Source organism: Manis javanica, chromosome X (assembly GCF_040802235.1).
Source record: "Manis javanica isolate MJ-LG chromosome X, MJ_LKY, whole genome shotgun sequence".
NCBI lineage: Eukaryota > Metazoa > Chordata > Mammalia > Pholidota > Manidae > Manis > Manis javanica.
In genome coordinates, this window is record NC_133174.1 from 8284379 (window position 1) to 8310763 (window position 26385).

The 26385-nt window shown below is 43.6% G+C and overlaps 1 protein-coding gene across 2 annotated transcripts; it reads left to right on the plus strand.

Moving 5' to 3' along the window:
* Positions 1–15245: 15245 nt before the first annotated feature.
* Positions 15246–25335, plus strand: TCEANC (transcription elongation factor A N-terminal and central domain containing). Of its 2 annotated transcripts, none has more exons than XM_017670393.3 (3): positions 15246–15675; positions 17638–17767; positions 22323–25335. In XM_017670393.3, the coding sequence occupies exon 3, from the start codon at positions 22331–22333 to the stop codon at positions 23387–23389; it is 1059 nt and encodes a 352-aa protein (XP_017525882.3). In that variant the 5' UTR covers positions 15246–15675; positions 17638–17767; positions 22323–22330; the 3' UTR covers positions 23390–25335. The 2 variants fall into 2 exon arrangements, with proteins under 2 accessions (XP_017525882.3, XP_073083671.1); XM_073227570.1 differs by lacking the exon at positions 15246–15675 and adding an exon at positions 15696–16118.
* The last annotated feature ends 1050 nt before the right edge of the window (positions 25336–26385 follow it).

The following is a 26385-nucleotide window of genomic DNA, read 5'->3' on the forward strand; positions in this document are numbered from 1 at the left end:
GCGACTGTGCCTGTCTTAGGTTGTTCCTCCCTTGAGGAATCTTACCCGTCTCTGGCTAACCAGCCATCTTCCGGGGCCATACAGGGAAATGTAAAGTTGGTAAGTGAGAGAGAAGCCATATTGTTTGAAAAGGTTAGCTTTTTACTTCTTTGCAGATTTATACTCTGTGGCTTCTATGCTCAGCACTTGTTTTGAGGTATCTTTACTTCCTGGAAAATTATGGTGCTTGGTAATTTCACGTATGAGGCACAAATTCTAGTAAAGGGCTGTAATTAGGAAAGAAGAAAAACAAACTATAGAAGTAGTAGAGGGAAGAAAACATGAAATGATTAATTAAATGTCAGTAGGGTTATTCCATTCAATAATTTCTCATGACTCTATTTCTATAAAACTTTCCATCACTAGTTTCACTAGCATTGTAAACAAGGGGGGCGTTCTCAGTGGAAATGGGGTGGTCAATGTTTGACTAAATAACAACAGGTTTCAGTACTTTATGCTAAGATCACCATTTGGCCCTGCGTGTTCTATTCTTCAGGAGCACTGTCCTGAAAAGCTTTTGGGAAGTTTATGTTCTCATCTTTTCCACACTGCTCAGCAAAAGTTAGCTTAGCTCTTGGCAATAATGCAAGCAAAAAACAAAACCAATAGTATAATGGAGAAAAACAAAATCAAGGTGGGTAATAGAGTCAGCTGCGAAGGCCCCTCCTTTGTGGGGGGTCTTCCTCCAGCCTGAGCTTTGCTACACAGCTTGAGTAGCATGGCTCCCAGCAAGTAAGGACATCCGTTGTGCTGTCAATCAAGACCGCAGCAAGACTCTTCCCCATCCCCGCTTCTCACATTTCATTGGCTAGAATTAAGGCATATATTACATAACCATGAATCAAGCTTATAATCGCGACAAACCTCTTTCTCCATATTCTTCATTTTAGTTCTAACACCAGGTCATAGGTGTGTCAGAGAGCTATTGCTGTGTATCAAATAATCACAATAAGCCTCGTAGCTTGGCCGGCACTGCTGGCCTTGATTAAGCTCATTCGTGGATCTGTGGGCTGGCTGATATGCCCTCGCCTTGACTGAGTAGCTCTACTTCAAGATACAGGCCTGCAAATTGGCGAGGTAGCCTGTCCCACCTGTTCCTTATTCTCCTTGGGCTAAGAGGCTAGTTGAAGCATGGCTTTCTGCTGTCTGTGATAGAGGCTCAGGTGTCTTAAGGCCTAGGCTTGGAACTGGCAACTTCGTTTACTTCTGCCCTTAGGCCATTAAGTCACAACCAAAGCCTAAGTGTGGGGCTGTAGGCTGTGCCCACCAAGAAGCCGAAAGGGTATGGATGTGGGGAGCGGGTAGAGGAGGGCCCACCATTCTATGACAAGTTGTCAGAACAAAGAATACATCAGTACTCAAATGAATTTTTCTTAACCCATATAGCCTTCGTGTTCCGCACTGGGTACCATTTTACAATGCCTGCGCCAGGTGAGTAAGCTTTTGCAGATGAGCACAGATCATTTGCCAAGTGAAGGGGGTGCTTGCACAGGCCTTGGTGACCTTCCAGCTCCAGCAGCCCACGATTTGCAGTCTGGGGAAGAAAACCCAGCAGACAGAGGACAGAGGTGTCTCTCTGAACCAGCATCCTTGGTTCCTATTTTGACTTTTTGACTAAATTCTTAAATCCGAGTGCAGGTATCACTGAAACCTGTCCCACGTCTGGATAGATGGTGATCCGTGGTGACTGATGAGAGTGAGGTGAACGGAGGCTGGGGGCAGCTGTCGGGGATCTGAGAGCGTGGAAGCTGCGCGGGTCGTGCAGGAGGCGGGCCTGGCCCGGCCAGATGTGCACGCCCGCCCCGCCTCCTTGCGCGCCGGCCCCGCTGCCCCACGGATGATCTTCTGTGCGCCTCGCCCGGCGTACGCACCCCTCCGCAGGCCACCGTGTCGGGTCGCCCTGGGCCAGCGGGAACCGAGGCAGAGGCCCTGCAGTAGCGTGGGTTCCGCACCCTCCCGATGGGCAGGAGGAGGAGCAGGCAGCGGAGACGGACTGGCGCGAAGATGCCGCCACCCTGGGCCCTTATGCTCCTGCTGTTGCTGCCCTGGGTGGCAGGTGGATTAGGGAACGCAGCCAGGTGAGTGGCTGGCTGGCGATCGCCCCAGTCTGAGCTCCCCCGGTTGCAGCTTCTCTTCGAGTCCCTTCGGGCACCCCCGAGTGTGCGCTTCGGACTGCGTACTCCTTTCCTCCCTGCACCGTTTTGGCCGGGCTTGCAGCCCGAGCCAGGCCACACCCACAGCGACAGCGAAGATAAACTCCATAACAGCTGGGCAGGAAGCAGAAGCCCTGTCTGCGCGCAGCTACCCAGCACAAGCCACTAGAGGTCGCTGTTCTCCCAGGAGAAGAAGGCCACAAACCAACAAGAAGGGAAGTTCTTCCAGCCGTCACTAGTCCCAGCTCTACAAACTATTCCTATCACTATGAAAAGACAAAATTACAGGCAAACCAAGATCACAGAGACACCAGAGAATGAGACAGACCTAACCAGTCTTCCTGACAAAGAATTCAAAATAAAAATCATAAACATGCTGACAGAGATGCAGAGAAATACGCAAGAGAAATGGGATGAAGTCCGGAGGGAGATCACAGATGCCAGAAAGGAGATTACAGAAATGAAACAAACTCTGGAAGGATTTATAAGCAGAATGGATAAGATGCAAGAGGCCATTGATGGAATTGAAACCAGAGAACAGGAACGCATAGAAGCTGACATAGAGAGAGATAAAAGGATCTCCAGGAATGAAACAATATTAAGAGAACTGTGTGACCAATCCAAAAGGAACAATATCCGTATTATAGGGGTACCAGAAGAAGAAGAGAGAGGAAAAGGGACGGAAAGTATCTTGGAAGAAATAATTGCTGAAAACATCCCCAAACTGGGGGAGGAAATCATCGAACAGACCGTGGAAATACACAGAACCCCGAACAGAAAGGATCCAAGGAGGGTAACACCAAGACACATAATAATTAAAATGGCAAAGATCAAGGACAAGGAAAGAGTTTTAAAGGCAGCTAGAGAGAAAAAGGTCACCTATAAAGGAAAACCCATCAGGCTAACATCAGACTTCTTGACAGAAACCCTACAGGCCAGAAGAGAATGGCATGATATATTTAATGCAATGAAACAGAAGGGCCTTGAACCAAGGATACTGTATCCAGCACGACTATCATTTAAATATGATGGCGGGATTAAACAATTCCCAGACAAGCAAAAGCTGAGGGAATTTGCCTCCCAAAAACCACCTCTACAGGGCATCTTACAGGGACTGCTCTAGATGGGAGCACTTCTAGAAAAAGCACAGAACAAAACACCCAACATATGAAGAACGGAGGAGGAGGAATAAGAAGGGAGAAAAGAAAAGAATCTCCAGACAGTGTATATAACAGCTCAATAAGCGAGCTAAGTTAGGTGGTAAGATACTAAAGAGGCTAACCTTGAACCTTTGGTAACCACAAATTTAAAGCCTGCAATGGCAATAAGTACATATCTCTCAATAGTCACCCTAAATGTAAATGGACTGAATGCACAAATCAAAAGACACAGAGTAATAGAATGGATAAAAAAGCAAGACCCATCTATATGCTCCTTACAAGAAACTCACCTCAAACCCAGAGACATGTACAGACTAAAAGTCAAGGGATGGAAAAACATATTTCAGGCAAACAACAGCGAGAAGAAAGCAGGGGTTGCAGTTCTAATATCAGACAAAATACACTTCAAAACAAAGAAAGTAACAAGAGATAAAGAAGGACACTACATAATGATAAAGGGCTCAGTCCAACAAGAGGATATAACCATTCTAAATATATATGCACCCAACACAGGAGCACCAGCATATGTGAAACAAATACGAACAGAACTAAAGGGGGAAATAGACTGCAATGCATTCATTTTAAGAGACTTCAACACACCACTCACCCCAAAGGATAGATCCACTGGGCAGAAAATAAGTAAGGACACAGAAGCACTGAACAACACAGTAGAGCAGATGGACCTAATAGACATCTATAGAACTCTACATCCAAAAGCAACAGGATTTACATTCTTCTCAAGTGCACATGGGACATTCTCCAGAATAGACCACATACTAGCCCACAAAAGAGCCTCAGCAAAATCCAAAATATTGAAATTCTACCAACCAATTTTTCAGACCACAAAGGTATAAAAGTAGAAATAAATTCTACAAAGAAAACAAAAAGGCTCACAAACACATGGAGGCTTAACAACATGCTCCTAAATAATCAATGGATCAACAAACAAATTAAAATAGAGATCAAGGAATATATAGAAACAAATGACAACAACAACACAAAGCCCCAACTTCTGTGGGATGCAGTGAAAGCAGTCCTAAGAGGAAAGTACATAGCGATCCAGGCACACCTGAAGAAGGAAGAACAATCCCAAATGAATAGTCTAACATCACAATTATAAAAATTGGAAAAAGAAGAACAAATGAGGCCTAAAGTCAGCAGAAGGAGGGACATAATAAAGATCAGAGAAGAAATAAACAAAATTGAGAAGAATAAAACAATAGCAAAAATCAATGAAACCAAGAGCTGGTTCTTTGAGAAAATAAACAAAATCGATAAGCCTCTAGCCAAACTTATTAATAGAAAAAGAGAATCAACACAAATCAACAGAATCAGAATGAGAATGGAAAAATCACGACAGACTCCACAGAAATACAAAGAATTATTAACGACTACTATGAAAACCTATATGCCAACAAGCTGGAAAGCCTAGAAGAAATGGACAACTTCCTAGAAAAATACAGCCTTCCAAGACTGACCAAGGAAGAAACACAAAAGTTAAACAAACCAATTACGAGCAAAGAAATTGAAATGGTAATCAAAAAACTACCCAAGAACAAAGCACCCGGGCCGCACAGATTTACCTCAGAATTTTATCAGACACACAGAGAAGACATAATACCCATTCTCCTTAAAGTTTTCCAAAAAATAGAACAGGAGGGAATACTCCCAAACTCATTCTATGAAGCCAACATCACCCTAATACCAAAACCAGGCAAAGACCCCACCAAAAAAGAAAATTACAGACCAATATCCATGATGAATGTAGATGCAAAAATACTTAATAAAATATTAGCAAACCGAATTCAAAAGTATATCAAAAGGGTCATACACCATGACCAAGTGGGATTCGTCCCAGGGATGCAAGGATGGTACAACATTCGAAAATCCATCAACATCATCCACCACATCAACAAAAAGAAAGACAAAAACCACATGATCATCTCCATAGATGCTGAAAAAGCATTTGACAAAATTCAACATCCATTCATGATAAAAACTCTCAGCAAAATGGGAATAGAGGGCAAGTACCTCAACATAATAAAGGCCATATATGATAAACCCACAGCCAACATCATACTGAACAGCGAGAAGCTGAAAGCTTTTCCTCTGAGATCGGGAACTAGACAGGGATGCCCACTCTCCCCACTGCTATTTAACATAGTACTGGAGGTCCTAGCCACGGCAATCAGAAAAAACAAAGAAATACAAGGAATCCAGATTGGTAAAGAAGAAGTTGAACTGTTACTATTTGCAGATGACATGATATTGTACATAAAAAACCCTAAAGACTCCACCCCAAAACTACTAGAACTGATAATGGAATACAGCAAAGTTGCAGGATACAAAACTAACACACAGAAATCTGTAGCTTTCCTATACACTAACAATGAACCAATAGAAAGAGAAATCAGGAAAACAATTCCATTCACAATTGCATCAAAAAGAATAAAATACCTAGGAATAAATCTAACCAAAGAAGTGAATGACTTATACTCTGAAAACTACAAGTCACTCTTAAGAGAAATTAAAAGGGACACTAACAAATGGAAACTCATCCCATGCTTGTGGCTAGGAAGAATCAATATCGTCAAAATGGCCATCCTGCCCAAAGCAATATACAGATTTGATGCAATCCCTATCAAATTACCAGCAACATTCTTCAATGAACTGGAACAAATAATTCAAAAATTCATATGGAAACACCAAAGACCCCAAATAGCCAAAGCAATCCTGAGAAAGAAGAATAATGTAGGGGGGAATCTCACTCCCCAACTTCAAGCTCTACTATAAAGCCATAGTAATCAAGACAATTTGGTACTGGCACAAGAACAGAGTCACAGACCAGTGGAACAGACTAGAGACTCCAGACATTAACCCAAACATATATGGTCAATTAATATTTGATAAAGGAGCCATGGACATACAATGGCAAAATGACAGTCTCTTCAACAGATGGTGCTGGCAAAACTGGACAGCTACATGTAGGAGAATGAAACTGAACCATTGTCTAACCCCATATACAAAAGTAAATTCAAAATGGATCAAAGACCTGAATGTAAGTCATGAAACCATTAAACTCGTGGAATAAAACATAGGCAAAAACCTCTTAGACATAAACATGAGTGACCTCTTCTTGAACATATCTCCCCGGGCAAGGAAAACAACAGTAAAAATGAACAAGTGGGACTATATTAAGCTGAAAAGCTTCTGTACAGCAAAAGACACCATCAATAGAACAAAAAGGAACCCTACAGTATGGGAGAATATATTTGTAAATGACACATCCGATAAAGGCTTGACGTCCAAAATATATAAAGAGCTCACACACCTCAACAAACAAAAATCAAATAATCCAATTAAAAAGTGGGCAGAGGAACTGAACAGACAGTTCTCCAAAAAAGAATACAGATGGCCGATAGACACATGAAAAGATGCTCCACATCATTAATTATCAGAGAAATGCAAATTAAAACTACAATGAGGTATCACCTCACACCAGTAAGGATGGCTGCCATCCAAAAGACAAACAACAACAAATGTTGGCGAGGCTGTGGAGAAAGGGGAACCCTCCTACACTGCTGGTGGGAATGTAAATTAGTTCAACCATTGTGGAAAGCAGTATGGAGGTTCCTCAAAATGCTCAAAACAGACTTACCATTTGACCCAGGAATTCTACTCCTAGGAATTTACCCTAAGAATGCAGCAATCAAGTTTGAGAAAGACAGATGCACCCCTGTGTTTATTGCAGCACTATTTACAATAGCCAAGAATTGGAAGCAACCTAAATGTCCATCGGTAGATGAATGGATAAAGAAGATGTGGTACATATACACAATGGAATACTACTCAGCCATAAGAAGAGGGCAAATCCTACCATTTGCAGCAACATTGATGGAGCTGGAGGGTATTATGCTCAGTGAAATAAGCCAAGCAGAGAAAGAGAAATACCAAATGATTTCACTCATCTGTGGAGTATAAGAACAAAGGAAAAACTGAAGGAACAAAACAGCAGTGGAATCACAGAACCCAAGAATGGACTAACAGGTACCAAAGGGAAAGGGACTGGGGAGGATGGGTGGGTAGGGAGGGATAAGCGGGGGGAAGAAGATGGGTATTAAGATTAGCATGCATGGGGTGGGTGGGAGAAAGGGGAGGGCTGTACAGGACAGAGAAGACAAGTAGTGATTCTACAACATTTTGCTGTGCTGATGGACAGTGACTGTAGGGGGGTTTATGGGGGGGACCTGGTATAGGGGAGAGCCTAGTAAACATAATATTCTTCATGTAAGTGTAGATTAAAGATAATAAAAAAAAAGAATGAAAGAGAAGGGGGATTACTCCCTGATAGGATAAAACTAACTGTAAATCAACGATTAATGCATGCTTTAAATATCCTTAATTTTGATCACTTAAAGGGTGTCAGATGATCAGCTATGAAGGTACACTTTTCTGATAATATTCCTTTCTCTTCAAAAAAAAAAAAAGCAGTTCCTGTGTGGTGACCTCCAATGAGTTCTACACAATGGTATAAAGGGCATACCAAAGTGTGGGCAAAGGGTCTGTTTGTGTTTATACAGAGGATCAAAGCCTAATTTGGCTACCCAGAAAATGAACTAAGATACGATATGAAGAACTTCCAACACCAGCACTCTCTGGAAGAGTCATACCAGAAGATGATCATCAAAAAACCTCAACAAAGATCCAGGCAATGCTGCAGTTGTAGCTGCATTCATCCCACCGGTTCCTGGACTTGCCATTGAAATGAAGAAGGACATATCTAAGCTGGCCTGTGCATACAGTAAAACAACAAATTTGACTGGATCTATACTGCTGGAACTCAACCAAGAATTAGGAGAAGTGCAAGTAGTAGCGCTCCAAAATCTTACAACTACAGACTATCTTCTGTTAAAAGAACATATGGGATGTGAACAGTTCCCAGGAATGGGTTGTTTTAATTTGTCTGATTTCTCTCAGACTGTTCAAGTACATTTGGACAATATTATATCATAGACAAATTTCCACAAATGCCTAGGGTGCCTAACTGGTTTTCTTGGCTTCACTGGAGATGGCTGGTAATTATAGGTCTGCTTTGGTTATGTAGCTGTATTCCTATTATGTTAATGTGTGTGTGCAATTTATTTAGTAGTTTAAAACCTATACATGCTTAAGTTACCCTACAAGAAGATATGTCAAAGAAAAAATCAATCCTCCCATGTTTTCTTCTGTCTGCTACCTCTATAGCTTTTCTCTTCCTTCCTAATTACAACCCTTAAATAGAATTCATGCCTCATATCGAATTCACCAAATATCATAATTCCTCCAAGTGGTAAAGATACCTCAAGACAAATGCTGGGCATCGAAGCCACAGGGCATACATCTGCAAAGAAGTAAAAAGCTAACCTTTTCAAACAATATGGCTTCTCTCTCACTTACCAACTTTACATTTCCCTGTATGGCCCCAGAAGATGACTGGTTAGCCAGAGATGGGTAAGATTCCTCAAGGGAGGAACAACCTAAGACAGGCACAGTCGCAGGGGGGCCATCAGGTGAGAACTTGGGGATCAACAGAGGTGAGGCTTAGAACCTCACCCCCCCTATTTTGAGAGAAATCTTCTGCATCCGTGGATGTTTTATTGCCCTTGTCTAGCTTGGATTAACACATAGTCTACAGGCACACACCTGATCATCTACATTTGCTCTCTTACAACAGTAAACTATGTTTTCTATCTTTATCTTGCATCTACCTACCACTTCAGCATTTTATTAAAAAAAATAATAATAATAATAAAGGGAGAAATGTGGGATTCACATATAAATCAATATAAAAATCAAATGAATATTCATATTTGACCTGATTGTTTATAGTTCATAATGAGTGATCAAAACCGAAAGTTTGTATGATGACTGCCCTTGTACTGTTCACCATGTAAGAATTTATTCACTATGTAAGAATTTGTTCACCATGTAAGAAGTTGTTCGTTATGCTTCAGAAGATTGGAGACTGACAAGAATTAGGGTGGGGGTGGATTAATGATTGTACATTGAGCATTGACTCCCCTATACAGAATTTTATTGTTGTTAACAACCATTTGATCAATAAATATGAGAGATGCCCTCTCAAAAAAAAAAAAGTCATACAAGAGACTTGGTATTGTCAGTTTATGGTCATGTGCCATGTATGAGCAATAGCAGTATTCTGTACCCAGAACTCCACTCCTCGGCATATACGCGATAGAAGTGCATAGCGGCACTCTTTGTAATTGTCACAACGGAACGACTCAAACGTCCATCATGTCCCTTGTGAGTAGAATGGATAAGTGGCATATTCATTCAATGAAATGCTATCAAGCACTGAGAATGAACAAACTAATGCTACTCACAGCAACACAGATTAATTTTTTAAATGTGGCATTGCTCAAAAGAAGCCACACATACTGTGTTGCTCCACTTAGATAAGCTTCAAGGTCAGGCACAGTTAATCTATGATGAAGAAGCTGGGACTGTGTCTACCCTTGGAGCGGGTGCCAGGAGGAAGCACAGAGGGGGACTTCCAGGGCTGGTCATTCTGTTTCTTGACGCCTTCTGAACGGGCATGTTCACATGTGAAAATCATTGAGCAGGGCACTTAAGACTTGTGTGCTGGCTTTTCTACATATGTGTTATGCTGCAATAAAAATTGGCTTCAAAGTGGAAGTGCCGCCCCCCTTAAGATGAAGCTCATCTGTCTGACTTTGTGCCAGTTGACTTGGGACACCTAGAGTGAATTCACCTCTCAGTACCAGGCAGATCGTAACTGAAGTTCCACAGACTCATGTACAGTCCAGCCACCAATGACTCTTACATCAGGAATGTCTTTGGTCCGCCATCCAGGATACCAATGGACCCTGGACATCAGCTGGCTCCTGGAGGTAAATGGCTCTGGAGTCCTGAGGGGGGTTCAACAGGCCCAAGGGCTGTGGCCAGAGGAAATATTCCTGCTGCTCAGGAGTCTGGAACCCTTACCTGCCCTATAGCTATTGGTCCTTTGGACAGTGCTAAAAGTTTCTACCTCCCCCTTCCTATCCCTGTCCCTGGCCTTGTAAAAAATCTTCCTCATGAGTCCAAGCTGCCGTCAGTCACACACTCTCCTGCTGAATGTGAGACACTTTCGCTTGCACCGTTCACTTTTCATATCCTCTGGCAAAGTTCTAGCAGTGCCCCCTTGGGGCAGCCTTTGCGCATGCGTGCGGCCGCCAGCGGGCAAATAGCAAAACAAGTCTTCAGCATCTCCTGCTCCCTTTTTGCTCCATTTCTCCCCTCCCCGGGGTCTTGTGAAGGTACTCTTCTTTCTGGGTACCCAGAACCTTCCAATGCAGTCACCCCTGAGGTCTTGAAGCATCCAATCGTGCAGGCTTTCATGCTCTCCCAATTCAGCCTTCTGAACATTCATTTGTTCTATGTCCCATTTTGCTGGTCTCTGACAAGTGAAGGGAGACTACTACCCATACAAGATAACTCAGGCATCAGGAGTAAAGAGCTACGACTGTGGCCTTTCCTAGGTGCTATTTGCTCTTTTACAACAGCAGCTTCCAGTGTCTTAATACAAGAGAATGAGGAAGAAAGCATCGTCAGCACTGTGGAAGATCAGGGCATCTCTTCCATGGCTCTCAAGTCACACAGCCACATTAAGACAGGGGCTATGTCAGTGTTTGCTAGCAACAAAAATAGACTTCAGCTAACTTGCAGCAAAGGGAAGTTACAGGAAGGCAGGTAGATGGCAAGGTCAGTAGTCCAGCCCTAGCAATGAGTTGCAGGGTTAGAAGCAGAACTATGGAAAAAGCTGTTGCTGATCAGGATGCCACCATTGCCAGAATGATCTCACCATATTAGTCTCCACGTTACACTCTGCTCGTAATTCACCTTCCAGGGACGGGTGGGCAATCAGCCCAGCTGAGGTCATGTGGCTCCCTCAGGCTAGGAAAGATCAGGGCACCTGATTGGCTATTTAGAAGGTGGGCTGAAAGCTGCGAGACCCAAACCTGTCAAAGTCCACCACGCGGACTTCATCACTTAAAAGTTAGTATTGAGTATATGGCATTGTCCCAGGCAACAAACATGCCAATCTAAGTGACTTACCTTGGTCATGACAAAGGAGTTGACGCCTTCATTCTCTTCAGCAACTGAAAGAGTAGGTGGTGTTTGGGTCATGTTGAATAGCAACCAGCAAAAACATGGTTATATGAGCCAAATGATGCAGTGACTACAATGTGTTAGGTTGTAATGGGAGAAAGAATGCAGCTGAGATGGAAAAATGCTTCTCTTGGGCACCGTAAATCAGAACGGTACACTTCTGGCCAAATGTGTCTCCCCATGAAGACTCAGAAGACCTGGCGTGAACATGCGTATCCTTTGTATTGTCGTGTCTGATGAATGGCCTCCTCTGGCAGCACGCCAGGGCCATGATGGAAAGAGGGCTGTGGACGGCATGCACAGCGTCTGTCCGTGGGAATGAGTGCAGACGCTGGACGGTGCAAGAACAGAAGACCGAGGAAGCACGCAGCACAGACCGGTGACTTAGTTCAGTGCATCTATCTTGCTACTTTGATGACTGCTATTATGAAAAGACCTCCCTTTAAAAGGAAAACCTGAGAACCAAAAGGAGGTGAGCCCCTGCATGGAGCAATCGCCTCATTAGGATCACTGGCAGACTGTGTTCCTCCTGGCAACGAGCCGCTCTGACGGAAGGGAATCCCAGGTGGTGGTCTTCAGCTCGCATTTCTGAACAGTAATGCAAAGGGCAATTGAGGCAGGCAGAGTTCTTTAAGTAGAGTTGGCATTCTTTTGTCCCATTGTCTTTTTTGTGCTTTTTAATACTTTTCTGATTAAATGGAATTTTGAAGCATCCCTAGTAGCAAAGTAATATAAATGCTGTTCCCTTGCCTCTGAATTTCCATCCTATGATAGGCACTGCCATGTGATTGAAACTATACCTCTGATCCTCCATTTCTCTGCTAATCTGTTGCCAGAAATCTATGCCAGAATAACTCACATTCTAGAGAAATAAGCAAAATGCACAAATGGTGTGGAAAAGGAGAGCAAGAGGTATGGAAATGACCTAAAGATTACTACAAGTATAAGGGGATGTTAAATGGGACTTTTCCTGACTCTGTTTCTCCCAGGGGCCCAAAGCTAAGCACAGTGTTAAGGGCCCCACTGGTTCTAAAGAGACACGCTAGACACATCTACGCAGGCGAGCCCAGAACCACTTCCACCACCTGTGGCCCCTCACCTGCAGAGGGAGTGGGCTCTGCTTCCAAGGCTTGGTGGGGGACAGAGCTGCTGGGGTTTTCCCAGGGCTAAGTGCGCATCAAGCAAATAGCTGGGCTCAAGTTTTCTTGGACCTTCCCCCAAGAGGCCTACCTGCAGGTGAGGTGACCCAACAGAAAAAGACTAGATGGGATGTGCCACCAAAAGCAGGAGCCAGTAGTCAACCAGGCAATGTATTATCTGAACCAGGGAATGGGTGAGTAGGGGCCTCCAGCAAATGGAGGGGGATGAGGGAGGGGGTTTTAAAAAAAACACCAAAAGTGAGTCCACAAAAAGAACAAAAGAGACAGCATTTGGACATCAGCACACAGAGAGCTCCAATACCAGGTATGAATGTCATTAACTGTATTAGTGTCCTGGGGCTGCCATAACAAACAGCCACAAACTGGTGGCTTAAAACAAAAGAACTTAACTCTCTTACAGCACTGGAGCTAGAAGTCCAACCTCAGGAGGTGGGCAGGACCACACTCCCTCTGAAAGCTCTAGGGGAGAATCCCTCCTTGCTTCTTCCAGCTTCCTGTGCTTCCAGGAGTTCCTTGGCTTGTGGCTGCATAATTCCAATATCCACCTTTGTCTTCATGTGGCCTCTCCTCTGTCTCTTATAAGGACACTTGTCATTGGATTTAGGACCCACCTAGGTTATCCAGGATGATCTCATCTTGAAATCTTTAACTTAGTTATATCTACAAAGATCCCAGGTTCCAGGGGTTAGGAAGTAGACGTACCTATCTCCTGGGGGGGCCACCATGCAACCCACAAACTAATCAAATAAGACCTTTTTCACCACTCTTTCCTCCTCCTGCCCTCACCCTGGAAAGACCAGAAAATAGTGGGATAAGGGTGCAATGAGGAAAGTGAAGAAATTGATGCACATGTCTGTTCCACAGAGTTACAGATCACACCTGAGCTGAGGGAGGGGCAGAGCTTTGAATTGGATGAGTGGTTGAAGTTTTGATCTTATTAGGCTGGACGTGTTAATGATGTAAAAATAAAAGAGTGTTTCTCTAGATCTGAAGGTTACTGGAAAAGCTGTGGGATTTGCTGAAGCCTCAAGCTCCAGGCCTGGAGCAGCCAAGGGGCAGGGGAGAGGGCCAACAGAGCTTGTTTCAAGGCAATGGGGAGAAAAAATTAATGTTTCTTCTTACACCCTATGAAACCCAGCCTGTTCAATAAATTAGATTTTTAGGTGTCTCACTTTGTTCTTGTGATAGAAACAATCTTATAGCAATAGCCTTTTGAAACTAAAGTCTCAGGTTATGTCCAGGATGGGCCTGCAGTATTTCAACAATTTTTAAAACTGAGTCACTGTTGCTTCTTTACAAATTACCCCCTTTAGTGTTGGTCTTGTCTTTCTTCCTTCTGAGACAGAACAGGGAAATGGGACAAGGGGCATGCCATTGCAAAATCTACTTAGCTTAAGAAAAAGGCCAAGTTTATTCTTTAACTTAATCTATATCTTCCTTTTCTTCCAGCCCCTTAATCAATTAAGTAACTTTGTAACCAAGATGACAGACCTCCCAAGTGTAAATGAACCTAAATGAGTACAGAATGTTGAGACCCAGATCAACAGTCACCTAAATAACTCTGTTCCCAAGACAAAACTTCAAAGGAATTATGAATCACCTGTATACATCATGCCTTATGCCAAGCCTACCCCAAAGTCCCTATATATAAAATCCCAGGCCTAAAACCATTAAGCGCACCTCCTCTCAGGTTGCCTGCACCTCCGTATTAGTGTGTACTGTCTTATATCAAATAAACTTTCTTGTTTCATAAGCCGATTGCACTTGTCTCTGAACTCTTTTCCATGGTAAAGGTAAGAATTTTCCAATCTCTACCTCCACTGGTAAATGTCTTTCTCATTTTGCTATTTCATTCAGCTTTCTAGTCTTAACACAATCCTTTTCTCTGTCCCTGTTTTATTTCAGATCAGTAGGGAAGTGGAAGTTCTCAGGACATAAACTCACTCCATCCAGTTTTCCATGGCTCCCCCAAATTCTGGAGTGGTAGGGATAGAATTCCCATGCCATGCAGATCAAACAGACTCCTGGCTTTAGGCGTTGGCAAGGGATTTTCCCTAAACTGAGCAGAGTTCAATGAACTTTCCTTTTCTCTGTTCTTTCCTGCTCTCTACTGCCTGCTCAGCTGCTGACGTTCGCTTCTACTCTTGCTTTAAGGAGTTCCTTTCTTACCTATACTCATCCGACCTGTTCGTGAATTCCTTCTAGATCAGAGTCAAGAACCATCCCTAGTCTGGGTTGAGGTTTCACCTAGTGCACAGGAAGAGACCTCCCCAGAGGCAGCTGCCTAGCAACACTTCTAGGTAAGATTTATTACTCAATTATAGAATTGCCCTGCTTCCCGACAGCATCCAATCCAGAGCAAAGCGCTGCTTCCTTGAACCTTCCCCCAAGTTACCTTAACAGTAGGCGATCAGCAAAAAAGGCTGCTACATTCTCTAATTCTACCACCACCTTGGTTTTATTAGACTCTTACAGGGACAGAATGCGTACAGGTGAGAAGTGCAGGATGCACATGGCTACTTAATGAATGTTTACTACTTTCGTAGTGATGCGTGCTACGTGTGCAGGCAGTAATTACTTGTTGAATTAATTACTGTGTTCAATAAATATAATTCACATTTTTGTCCAAAGTTTTGTCAACAATTACATGAGCACTGTCTTTAGTGGCAGCAGAAAGGGTACGTTAAAGAGTAAACAAACTGCTGCTCTAAAATATTGGCGGGGCTAGCTTTTTTCATTTCAGGCCCTGGTGCGGGCTGTCGGCTCCCTCTTGCTAAGTCGTCCAGGCAGCCGCGGAGAGCCAGCCGTCCGCCGCTGACCGTCCTGCGCAGGCGCGACTCCCTTGGCACGCATGCGCCGGGCCCCAGGGCAGTGCCCTTTGCTCTGCGGGCTGGGATTGGCTGAGCCTTCCTGGTCCCGCCCTGAGGACCAGAAGTTCCCTCTGGACTTGGGGCGCTCTGACGGTTCCTGGGCTTTCGCCCGTATTTCATGGTGAGCCACGCTGCGGGTTGGCTGGAGTCTCTCCCCGCCGCAGCTCCGGGAGGCTCTTGGGAGCCCTGGGCCGCTTAGGCTCGAATGTGCCCGCGCGTCCTCTTGTCCAGCCGGAGGCGCCGGGGTGGGCAGATCCCTCGGCGCCGCCGCCGCTTGTGTGCCGGGTGCCAGGCTGTCACTGTAGGACGGCTTGCAGCAGGCCTTGCTTGTCTCCACCCCACCCACCGGAACCCAGACTCGGGCGGGCGCGGGCCAGTGGGCGGGAGCGGGCCAGTGGGCTGGCCCCCTTTCACTCGCTGCGCTCTTGCTAGGGTTCGCCGTAATAGAACTCGAAACCGAGCACGTTACTGGGTGAATGTTCAGCAACTGTGACGACGCCCCTACCAACATTTGGCATCGTTTCTCTCCATAGAGGAAGGGCCTGCTTGTGTAGCTGGAGAGATGTACGTGGGCAATGGCGAGGAACTTAACATTTCTCTTTAGATCTTAAGCCTAAGGATCCAAACAGACCTGGGGTATTGCTGACTTGTTACCAGCTTTTGGAAATGTCTCTGCTCTCTTCTCAGGCTTTAGGTCAAATGTGTACACCTGCCCATACCGTAGTATTAGTTAATATTTACAAGCTTTTATATGCAGTCAACAGATAATTGAGGGCCTACTCTTGCTTGCACTGTATAATCTATTTTTGATATGTGTTCAGAAGCTAGGGATATGGGTGTGTCTCAATATTATCTGTATTGCTGTACGCTCTACAACTGTTGTCCAAGATGGCAGCCACTAGCTACATAAGGCTATTATTAACACTTGAAATGTGTCTAGTCAGAGTTGAGATGTGCAGTAAGTGTAAAACAGCAAAATTTGGAGAATTACTATGAAAAAGAGAATGTAAGGTATCTCATTACTTTTATATTGATTACATGTTGAAACGGCAGTATTTTTGGGTACTCAGGGTTAAAATGATATTAATTTCACCTGTTGTTAGCATGGCTACTAGAAAATCTAAGACGATACCTGTGGCTTGCATTATATTTCTGCTGGACAGCCCTGGTCTAAAAAGAGGTCAGCAAACTGGCCTGCACCCAAATCTAGCTTGTCTCTGTGAATAAAAGATTAACTAGAGCAAAGCCATACATACCCATTTACTTATATATTGCCTATGGCTGCTATTCCTGCTCCAAGAGGAGCATAGCTGAGTAGTCCGTATGCAGATTGGATGGCCTACAAAGCCTGAAAGATTTATTATCTGGCCTTTTACAGAAAAAGTTTGCTGACCCTCTCCTCTAGAACAATGCTTGGTATGGTAGATAGATGTAAACCTATGCATTGTAGTCCTATGTAATTGTCAGTCAGGCCTACTGTGCGATAGACATGGTTCTAAGGACTTTTTAAGGAGTATCGCATTTAATTCTCATAATAATCCTGGGTGTTGGATTTCCCCCATTTTGTAGATGAGGAAATTGAGACACAGAATGTCCAAGAAACTTACCCAATGTGCCCAAGACCTCTCACTTTTGGGAGCTGTGCCTTCCTGATCCTCCTTATCCCTAAATGGCTTGACTCCTGGAGTCCACTTGATTAGCCCACAGTAGGCACCATGCTGCTTTTTACTTTTGAGCTAGAATTTTTTAATAGGAGTTTTTGAGCCAGAATTGAGATGAGGTTGGTCTCCTATGGAAGAAGCTGAGGGGCAGTGGGCTTAGGTGCAGTGGACACAAGCAAGCTGCTCTGTAGTGGAAGAATGAAGCTCACAGGCAGAGAGAAAGAGCATTTTGAATGCTCTTTTCTCATTTAACAAAAAAAAATTTTGTCTAGTAATAGTAAGCTCTGGCCAGGTGTTGCCAGGTATGTATCTGTGAATGAAACATACTCTTTTATGGTTTTGTGGGGAAGGCAGATGGAACACAATTTACTGTGAAATGCATCATGAAAAAATAGTGTGCAAATATTTTATGTTTTTAACAGGATACCTCATCTGTAAAATGGAGATGAGCCATATCCCTGTCTTGGCGTTATTGTGAGGACTGAGATGACTTGAGTGCGTATGGCACATAGAGCTGCTCAGTACATGTGCATTGCCTTCCACAAATAAGAGGTAAGGGAGGGACTGAATAGGGGGGTTTGGGTGCATTGTGACACTTAGAACACTGCAGTCACCACTTGTAATTCACAAGAGTCTCAGGTGAGTTGCACATAGCAGGCGTTTTAATATTTCCTGACTGAATTGTGCTCATCTAGCAAAACCGCAAGTCGGGCTCTGTGCATTTCAGTCTAGGAGCAGGACCGGAGCTCTGGGCTGCTGGTAGTGTAACAGGACCATCCTGCTGTAGGAGGGGATTTGTGCCTGCGTGTACAGAGCAGTGGCAGCAGCTCTGGTTTAAATCAGAGTCGCCTGGAGAGCTGAGAAAACATGCAGGCCTACCCTCAGAGATTCTGAGTCATTCTGTCTGGGGTGAGGCCTTGGCATTGTTTGGTTTGGTTTTTGCTGTTGAATTCTTCCAGATGATTCGGATTTGCAGGCAGGCCTGAGAACCACTCACGGTGAGAGAGAGGCCAGTCTTAGGGAGCTGCTGGAGCAGAGCTTGGGGCCCACAGAAGAGGTGGGGACTTGCCCTCTCCTGGGCAGGACCTTGGCTCCATCCTGAGAGCAGAGGGGGACCTCTGGAGGCCTTTAGTGGGAAAAGGAAGGACTGCCTTGGGGAGATCTGTACTAGAGGATGACCCCGCTAACCAAGCGCCGGGAATCAGAGTGAAGGTGGTGAAGGAGCAGTTGGAGCTGGCCAGGTGATGGGGAGCCCAGTAATTTTCCCGCATGTGCCCCCCAAGGGTTTTGTCTGTCCTTGTGGAAATACCATGTGTTATAATTGGTATATGGGAGGCTGTCGGCTCCTTTAAGACAGAAAGTATCTCTTTAGGCTCAGCATCTCTCCTGCACTAGGTGTGTACTAAATATTTACTGAATGAACCACGTAGAACTGTGAAGTGCATCCACAGCCTACTTGGTCTTCTTCTGGCAGTTTTTGGAATTTTATATCCCAGCTGCTTCCACACTATACCCTTCCAGGGCAATAAGTATGCTTTATAGCCACATGATTGTCCCATAGGGGGATTAGAAAATTTGACAGGATTGAAATGTTGTCAAAAATATGGAGGAGAAGGGGAAACATGGCAGTGCCTCAAAAAATGAAAAATAGAATTACCATATGATCCAGCAATCCTACCTCTGGGTCTATATTGAAAAGAATTGAAAGCAGGGTGTCCAGGAGATATTTGCACACCCGTGTTCTTAGCAGAATTAGTCACAGTAACCAAAAGGTGGAAGCTGCCCAGCTGTCCATCAACAGATGAACGGATGAGAAAAATGTGGTCTATCCACATGATGGACTATTACTCAGCCTTAAAAAGGAGGGAAACCCTGACACCTGCTACAACTTGGATGTACCTGGAGGATATTATGCTAAGTGAAATAAAACAGACACAAAAAGACAAGTACTGTATGATTCCACTTATATGAAATATGTGAAGTAGTCAAATTCACAGAGATAGAAAGTTAGAATGGTGCTTACCAGGGGCTGGAGGCCTGGGGAGTGGAGAGTTGTTGTTTAATGGATTCAAAGTTTGTTTCGTGAGATGAAAAGAGCTCTGGAGGTTGGTCGCACAACAGTGTGAATGTGCTTAACACTCCTGCTGCACTCTGAGAAATGGTTAAGGTGGCAAATTTGATGGTATGTGTATTATATCACAATTAAAAATCAAAAATAGATAAATATGGAGGAGAGGTAAATGAAAAAGACATGTGAAAGGAAGAGCAAAGTGCTTACCCATGAAGATAGGCTTCTATAGATTTACACCAGGAAAAGAAGTTTCGCTGGTACGACAAAGTGCCGCTCTCACGGCCCCGAAGCCCGGAAGTTACTGTCAAATTCCCCTGCAGAATCTCCTTGAGACTCTGACCCTTTGTTGAGACATTCTAACCTGAGTTAAACATTGCTTAACCTGCAGGCACTCTAGGTCTGTCTCTTATTAACCACCCAGCTGACAGCCAGCAAACTTTGATCCCAGTCTCCTCCGGTGGTGATGCATAGAGAATGAGGATAAGAGGCAGGCGGGGTAAATGTTCCTTCTCTGTTAGGAAACTTCCCAACAAATGGGGGAGGGCTCAAGTGTAGGATGCAGTGGAGGCCTAACCAGCATGACATGGCTGCTTGACTTCCTCCAGATCCCAGGATCTCAGGCAGACAATTCCGCGAGAAACATCGAGCCACTAAGGACGTGTATTTCTCATTTTTCTGTGCTGTTTTGCCTATTCTTTGTTTAATCAGCCTTTGATTCTTAGGGAGATCTCTTTTTACTGTTTTCAGTCTTTAAAAGTGGAATTTTAAAAAGGAAAATTAAAAATCTTGAAGTACTGATTGTCGATAATTAGAAAAATGACAAAGAAAAAATTGACGGCTCCAGTCGTCTACTTTCCGGCTCCCTCTGGTGACAGATGTGCAAGGCTCAGAATTGTGGTCGTTTCCCTGCAGGAAAACACAGGAGGAACCTCACGGTTGTGGCCAATGTGCTTGGCTCCTCAGGGGAGACTCGGCTGCTTTGGGGTCAGTGATGGGCTTCTGAGGCAGGTGTGAATGCTGCTCTGAAGGCAAAGCCGTGGCGATGTAGCACCTGTGTGATACTCTGGGTCCAGAGGGAAGGGAGAAGTTGTTTGATCCATTTACCATGCCATTTTTCAGTAGGCCAGTATCTTAAATATGTAATTTATCATGAAATTATAGTAGACATTAATAACTTTTCTGATTATGAAAATAATACATACTCATCATAGAAAATACAGAAAAGAGTAAAAGAACAAATAAAAATCACCTAAAACCTTGCCATTCAGAAAATGCCACTGTAAAATTTCATATTTCTGGTTTTGGCTTTTTCTCTTCACATGTGATTTTTAAACAAATTCTGGATCAGGTGCTATGTTGTTTTTAAATAACAACTTTACTTAGATATAATTGATTTGCCATACAATTCACCTATTTAAAGTATATAGTTCAGTGGTTTTTAGTATATTCACAGTTGTGCAACTCACCACCACAATCAACTTTAGGGAAGATTTTTTTTACTTCCCCCAAGAAAAATTGCACCATGAGCAGCCACTCCCCTTTCCTTCCACCCCACTGGTCCCTCCTCCCCAGCCCCAACCACTAATTTACTTTCCATCTCTATAGATTTGCCTATTCTGGACATTTCATATAAATGGAATCATGCAATATGTGGTCTTCTATGTCTTTAACTCAGCATAGTGTTTTCATAGCTCATCCATGTTGTAGTGTATATCATAATTTCATTTCTTTTTATTGTTAAGGAATAGTCCATTGTATGGATATACTACATTTTTTTAAATCTTTTCACCAGTTGATAGTTATTTGGGTTGTTTACACTCTTTATCTACTATGAGTAATGCTATTAACATTCATGTACAAGTTTAACCATTTGGAACCTTCTAGTTTCTCCTATGTTTGAAGAAAATTCTTCCACATAGAGCTTCCACATCTTGCATTTCCTTCAAGTAAATTTATAGAAGTAGAATTGCTGACTAAAAGGACATTATATTTTACAGCACTTGTCAGATGGTTTCTAGGAAGACCGCATTAATTCTCTAATTGCTCCAGTGTTGTTAGCGTGTGTGTGTTCAGTGATGGTGTCGAGTACACTAACGGGAGAATCCATTTTGTTCTGAAAGGACAGGGTCCCTGCCATTGAGATGCTTATGTTCACATTTAGGTCACATGGGCAGGTATAGATCCAAGGGTATTCTTTGGTCAAAGTTAGTACATTATGTGGAGAGAAAAATAGACTGGCTATTTGCCTGTCAAGGATGAGATTCACACAGACATTATGATCAAGCAACCTTTTATACCTAAAAGTGAAAAAGGAAAAAAGTTAATGGAACCAAATTCTGGTCTAGGGACCAGTTAGTCCAAAGTCATAAGTCATCTGGATTGCTTAGTCTGAACTCCTACCCTGCTGTTTAGACAACTCAGACATCAGGTAGTTCTGCCTTTTGGCTTTCGGGGCCCGTCAGACCTGGGTCTGGCTGCCTCCCAACCTGTGCTGTCTCACGATCTCTTTAGATCCCTGGGACATCTGAACAGTATCTCCGTTTTGCCCTGCTTCTCATTCTTTTATATTCAGAGAAGTACCACTTAGAGATCATAAAATCAGCAAGTAGTGTAGTTATGTAGCTGAGTATTGTGGAAAATAGTCCTGCCTCGCTCAGCCTTACCCTATTGATGCTGACACTGGCCTGAATTCATCCCCAACATGACCTCAAATTCCATCCAAAGGAAAAATCATTGGTTTGAAAACTTAGAGATGGAAAAAGTTACAGCAGATCGTCAAACAAGCTTCTTTTAAGCAACTGTTAATGCAGAAGCTGTTGACAGTGTCGCTTTTTGACTACTAAGAAGCAGACTTTTGAAACTGAGCCATACTACATTGCAGATTCCATTTTCTGACATCGCACCCATTTTTATTGCATAACTCTCAGAAAACCCTGCCTAGGTAACTGGCAGAGGGCGCTATGCTACTATCAGGAAGCTGCGACTGGCAAGTAAGTACTTAAGAAAATGGAAACCTCTTTTCTGTTTTCTTTGTAGCTGTCAAGATGTCTGACAAGAAGCAGATAGCTGCCAGAGCTTCCCTTATTGAGCAATTGATGTCTAAAAGGAATTTTGAGGATCTTGGCAACCACCTTACTGAGCTGGCAACTCTTCATGTGACTAAGGAGCTTCTCCAGGAGACTGATGTGGTCAGGACTGTGTACAGAGTCCTCAAAAACTGCCCCACGGTGGCTTTGAAAAAGAAAGCCAAGTGTTTGCTGTCCGAATGGAAAGCTCTTTATAAGGATCCTCACTTCAAACCAAGGGACAGCCCTAATAAATTATTCCCTACGAGAGGAAATGAAGACAATTCAGGTCTTTCTCATGACCCAAGTCAGAATAATACATTGGGCAGCTCCTGTTCTAATTCCTTGCTATCACCCCAAGATGTTGCAAACGCCATTGAAATGATTATGCCTGACAACAGCACCAATCAAATGGAACCTAAGGAAGAGCATCTCAGGGGTGGTGACCCTAAATGCACCATCAAGAGATCAAGTGAGTTGCTTGATCCCGCAGTGCCCATGAGAGCTAAATGCACAGAGCTGCTTTATGAAGCTTTAACTAGTTCCTCCGCAGATCAGTCCAAAGCTGATTTGTGGCAAAACTTTGCAAGAGAAATTGAAGAGCACATTTTCACCCTTTATTCAAAGAACCTCAAAAAATATAAAACTTGTATCAGAAGCAAAGTTGCCAATCTGAAGAACCCCAAAAATTCTCATTTACAACAAAACTTGCTCTCTGGAATCACGTCTCCAAGTCAGTTTGCCGAAATGACAGTCATGGAAATGGCAAACCAGGAACTGAAGCAGTTGAGGGCTTCCTACACAGAATCTTGCATACGGGAACATTACCTTCCCCAAGCCACAGAGGGCACACAGACCAGGAAAATACGATGCAGACGTTGTGAGAAGTTCAATTGCAGGGTCACTGTGATCACCAGAGGAACACTTTTCCTGCCAAGTTGGGTGCAGAATTCAAACCCGGGTGAAGAAATGATGACCTATGTAATCTGTAATGAATGTGGGGAGCAGTGGTACCATAGCAAGTGGGTGTGCTTATAACTGTCAGTCTTCTCTTAACAGCAGATACCCAGAATGATACTTTTTAGTAAAGCGTGCCACCCTTTTATGCTTGTTTTTGAAATCTTATAAACGGTATTCTTAAAACAATCCTAAGAAGGAAAGAAAGTCATTTGCTGAAGCTCACACCCACCACCACTAAAAATTGATAATTTGGGGAGAGAGAGCACATGACTGTTTGCATTGTGTCTTATGGCCACTCAGAGTGGTCGGGAGCAGGTCAGCATAGCCTCGGAGCCGGTTAGAAATGCAGACTCGCAGGCCCCATGCTCCTGGATCCCAGTCTGCATTTTGGCAGGATCCCCAGGGAATCCTTCCCTGAGTGATCAGAGCCCTGTACTTCTCAGCAGTGGCTGTGCATGAGTCATTTGGGGAGCTCTGAAAGCCCACTGGTGCTGAGGACCCACCCTACAGCAGTTAATCTGAATCTATGGGCTGCAACGCAGGCATCACCATTTCTTTTTTAATTCCTCAAGTTATCTTAAGATGCAGTCAGAGTTGAGAACTACGCATGCACAGGCTCTCACTTGATCCTTTTCACAGCGCTAAGAAAAGAATGTTATTCTGTGCACTTTACCAGTGAGGAAACAGGCCCACAGAGGTGCTGTCTTGCCCAGGCTGCACAGCCATAAATAGCCCAACTCAAACTGCTCCCAGGTTTTCTTCTAATCGGCCGTCTGAGACTGCCTCAAGATTAACTTGTGAGAAATGTGTTCCTGGGGTTGTGGGACTCACTGAATAGTATCCTTAGGCTCTAACATTGGATAACTAGAGCTTCATTTTTTCCCCTCTCTTTTCTCACTTTACAGGTCTCCCTTGAACCACAAAAGTTACTCTGTAACTAATCTCACAGGGAGAATTTTGTTTAGAGTCCTCTCACCTAGTAAGGAGTCATGTATTTTTTTTTTCTCCAGGGTGAATAAACACTATGACATTGGTTTCTGATACTAGGCGCTCTTCCTGTTGTCAAGGACGTGTGTTGGGTCAGTAGGGGAGGAAAAAAGGCATCCTAGGCTCTGGAGCTGGGACTCTGCAAACTGGACTGACAAAAGACAGATTAACAAGAGAAAAACAGTTTATTAACATGTGCAGCATGATACATGCAGGAGAAACTCAGTGATGAGTGACTCAAAGGGATGGTTAGAACTTGGGCTTATGTAGCATCTTAGCAAAGACCAATGAATTTGTAGAGAAGTAAGAAAACAAAGGAAAAGGACTTTAGGCTTTTAGGGGCAGCAACCTGGGAAGGTAAATATATGGAGGAACTAATGGAAGATCATGGTTATTTAGTAAGGTTTGTTTGTGTGGACCCCTCCGTGCCATCTCATCTCTGGAGCTGAGATTGTTACCGCCGTCCTGGGACAGAATCCACAAGGGGAATTTACTATGTTCTGCTTTCAGACCGATGAGGGAGGGCAGAGAGCACCTTCTGTGTCTGCTTTTCTCCCTTGCCGAGAGCCCAGCAGGGTCCGGGTGCCAGGATGGCATGTTCTGATGTGGCGTACTTTGAACCCCTGTAGGTCTGAAGTTCTAGTTCTGCTTTTGTAAACACAGGCGTTCATCTGTCAGTGGAAGGCCCTTGCCTCAGACTCGGAACCTACTGACATTTCTCTGTTAAATGAATTGAAGAGATTATTTCTTTGAGGCCTTTGCAAACAGCCTTTAACCAATCTGTATAAATGTTTGAATGCAACAAGCCTTCTATGTGATTAAAGCTGATCTTTTCCTCTTTTAAAAACTCATAGGATGTAAAGCGTTGTAGTTTTAACAAGTTTACTTCTTAGTTATCTACAAAGCTACCCGTTTCACCAGTTCTTTTCTCCTAACCTTCCTAACCTCCTTTGTCAGTTCTCTGAAGATCTAACCCTGGCTCGTAACAGCATTCCCCAAAAGGTGCATAAAACGAAAATAAATTTGTTTTCATATGGTTTTGAAGAAGTCAGCTTGAGGCCATTAAGTATGAATTCTCTTTTGATATCTCTTCTCCCAGAGCTGCTTATCATGATATAAAAAGTCTTTCTAAAGAGAAATTTGCAAAGTCACCTAAAATTTCAAGTTTCACAAATTGTGGTTTCATGTGATTTGCAATGATCTTAAAAACTGTTCAGTGGTTGTAAAAGAGCACAGCACATGAAAACCAAGCATTATTCAGTTCATATCAGTGTTTGGTTTTTGGTTTGTGTGTGTGTGTGTGTGTGTGTGTGTGTGTGTGTGTGTGTGTGTGTGTGTGTGTGTGTATGGTTTTGTTTGGTTTTTTTTGATAGTTTTTATATTGGAATTCTGCAAATTTCATTTGGAGACAAAAGCAGTTGAAATAGAAATTCCTTTACTGTCCGAGATACAAAAAGCTGGGTTGTCTTCCTCATTTCACATCCACTTTGTCAGTGAATTTTGCAAATAGAAATAGAAAAATAGTAATCCTGGGTTTTTTTCTTTTAGCCATGAGACAGCATTACATTGTCTAAGTATAGGTAATTAGTCGCTCCTTCACATCCTGTGTCTTCGCCAGTGAAAAAGAAAGCATTTTGCTTTGAAATTGGTGGTGGAGTAAAGGATCTTTCATTTAATTTAAAATCATATTTCCAGGAAGAGCAAGTGCAAAGGCCCCAGGGCAGGGGTGCCTGATACAGACAAGGCACAGCAAGAGTCCCTGGAGCTGAGGCACAGTGGCAAGGGGAAGAAGGAGGACACGTGAAGCCAGAGGGCGAGCAGGCTCAAGAGGGCCCTTGTTAGTCATCGTAAGGACTTTGGGGCTGTTCCAAGCCCACTGGGAAGGCACTGAAGCTAGGGAGTTGGTAGTGGTAAGATTTGAATGACCTTTAGGAAGGCTCCCTTGGGCTGCTGCGTTAAGTTAGATGGGGAGGGAAGCAAGGACAGATGCAGGGACACTGGTGAGATGGCCACAGGATGGACCAAATGTCATATAACTGGTTTCAAACAAAGGTACACAAAGACTGGTCTCCCTGCATCCTTACAGA

What these genes read in the sequence shown, in the direction of transcription:
- TCEANC (XM_017670393.3), top strand. Translation starts at nt 22,331, where the DNA reads ATGTCTGACAAGAAGCAGATAGCTGCCAGAGCTTCCCTTATTGAGCAA.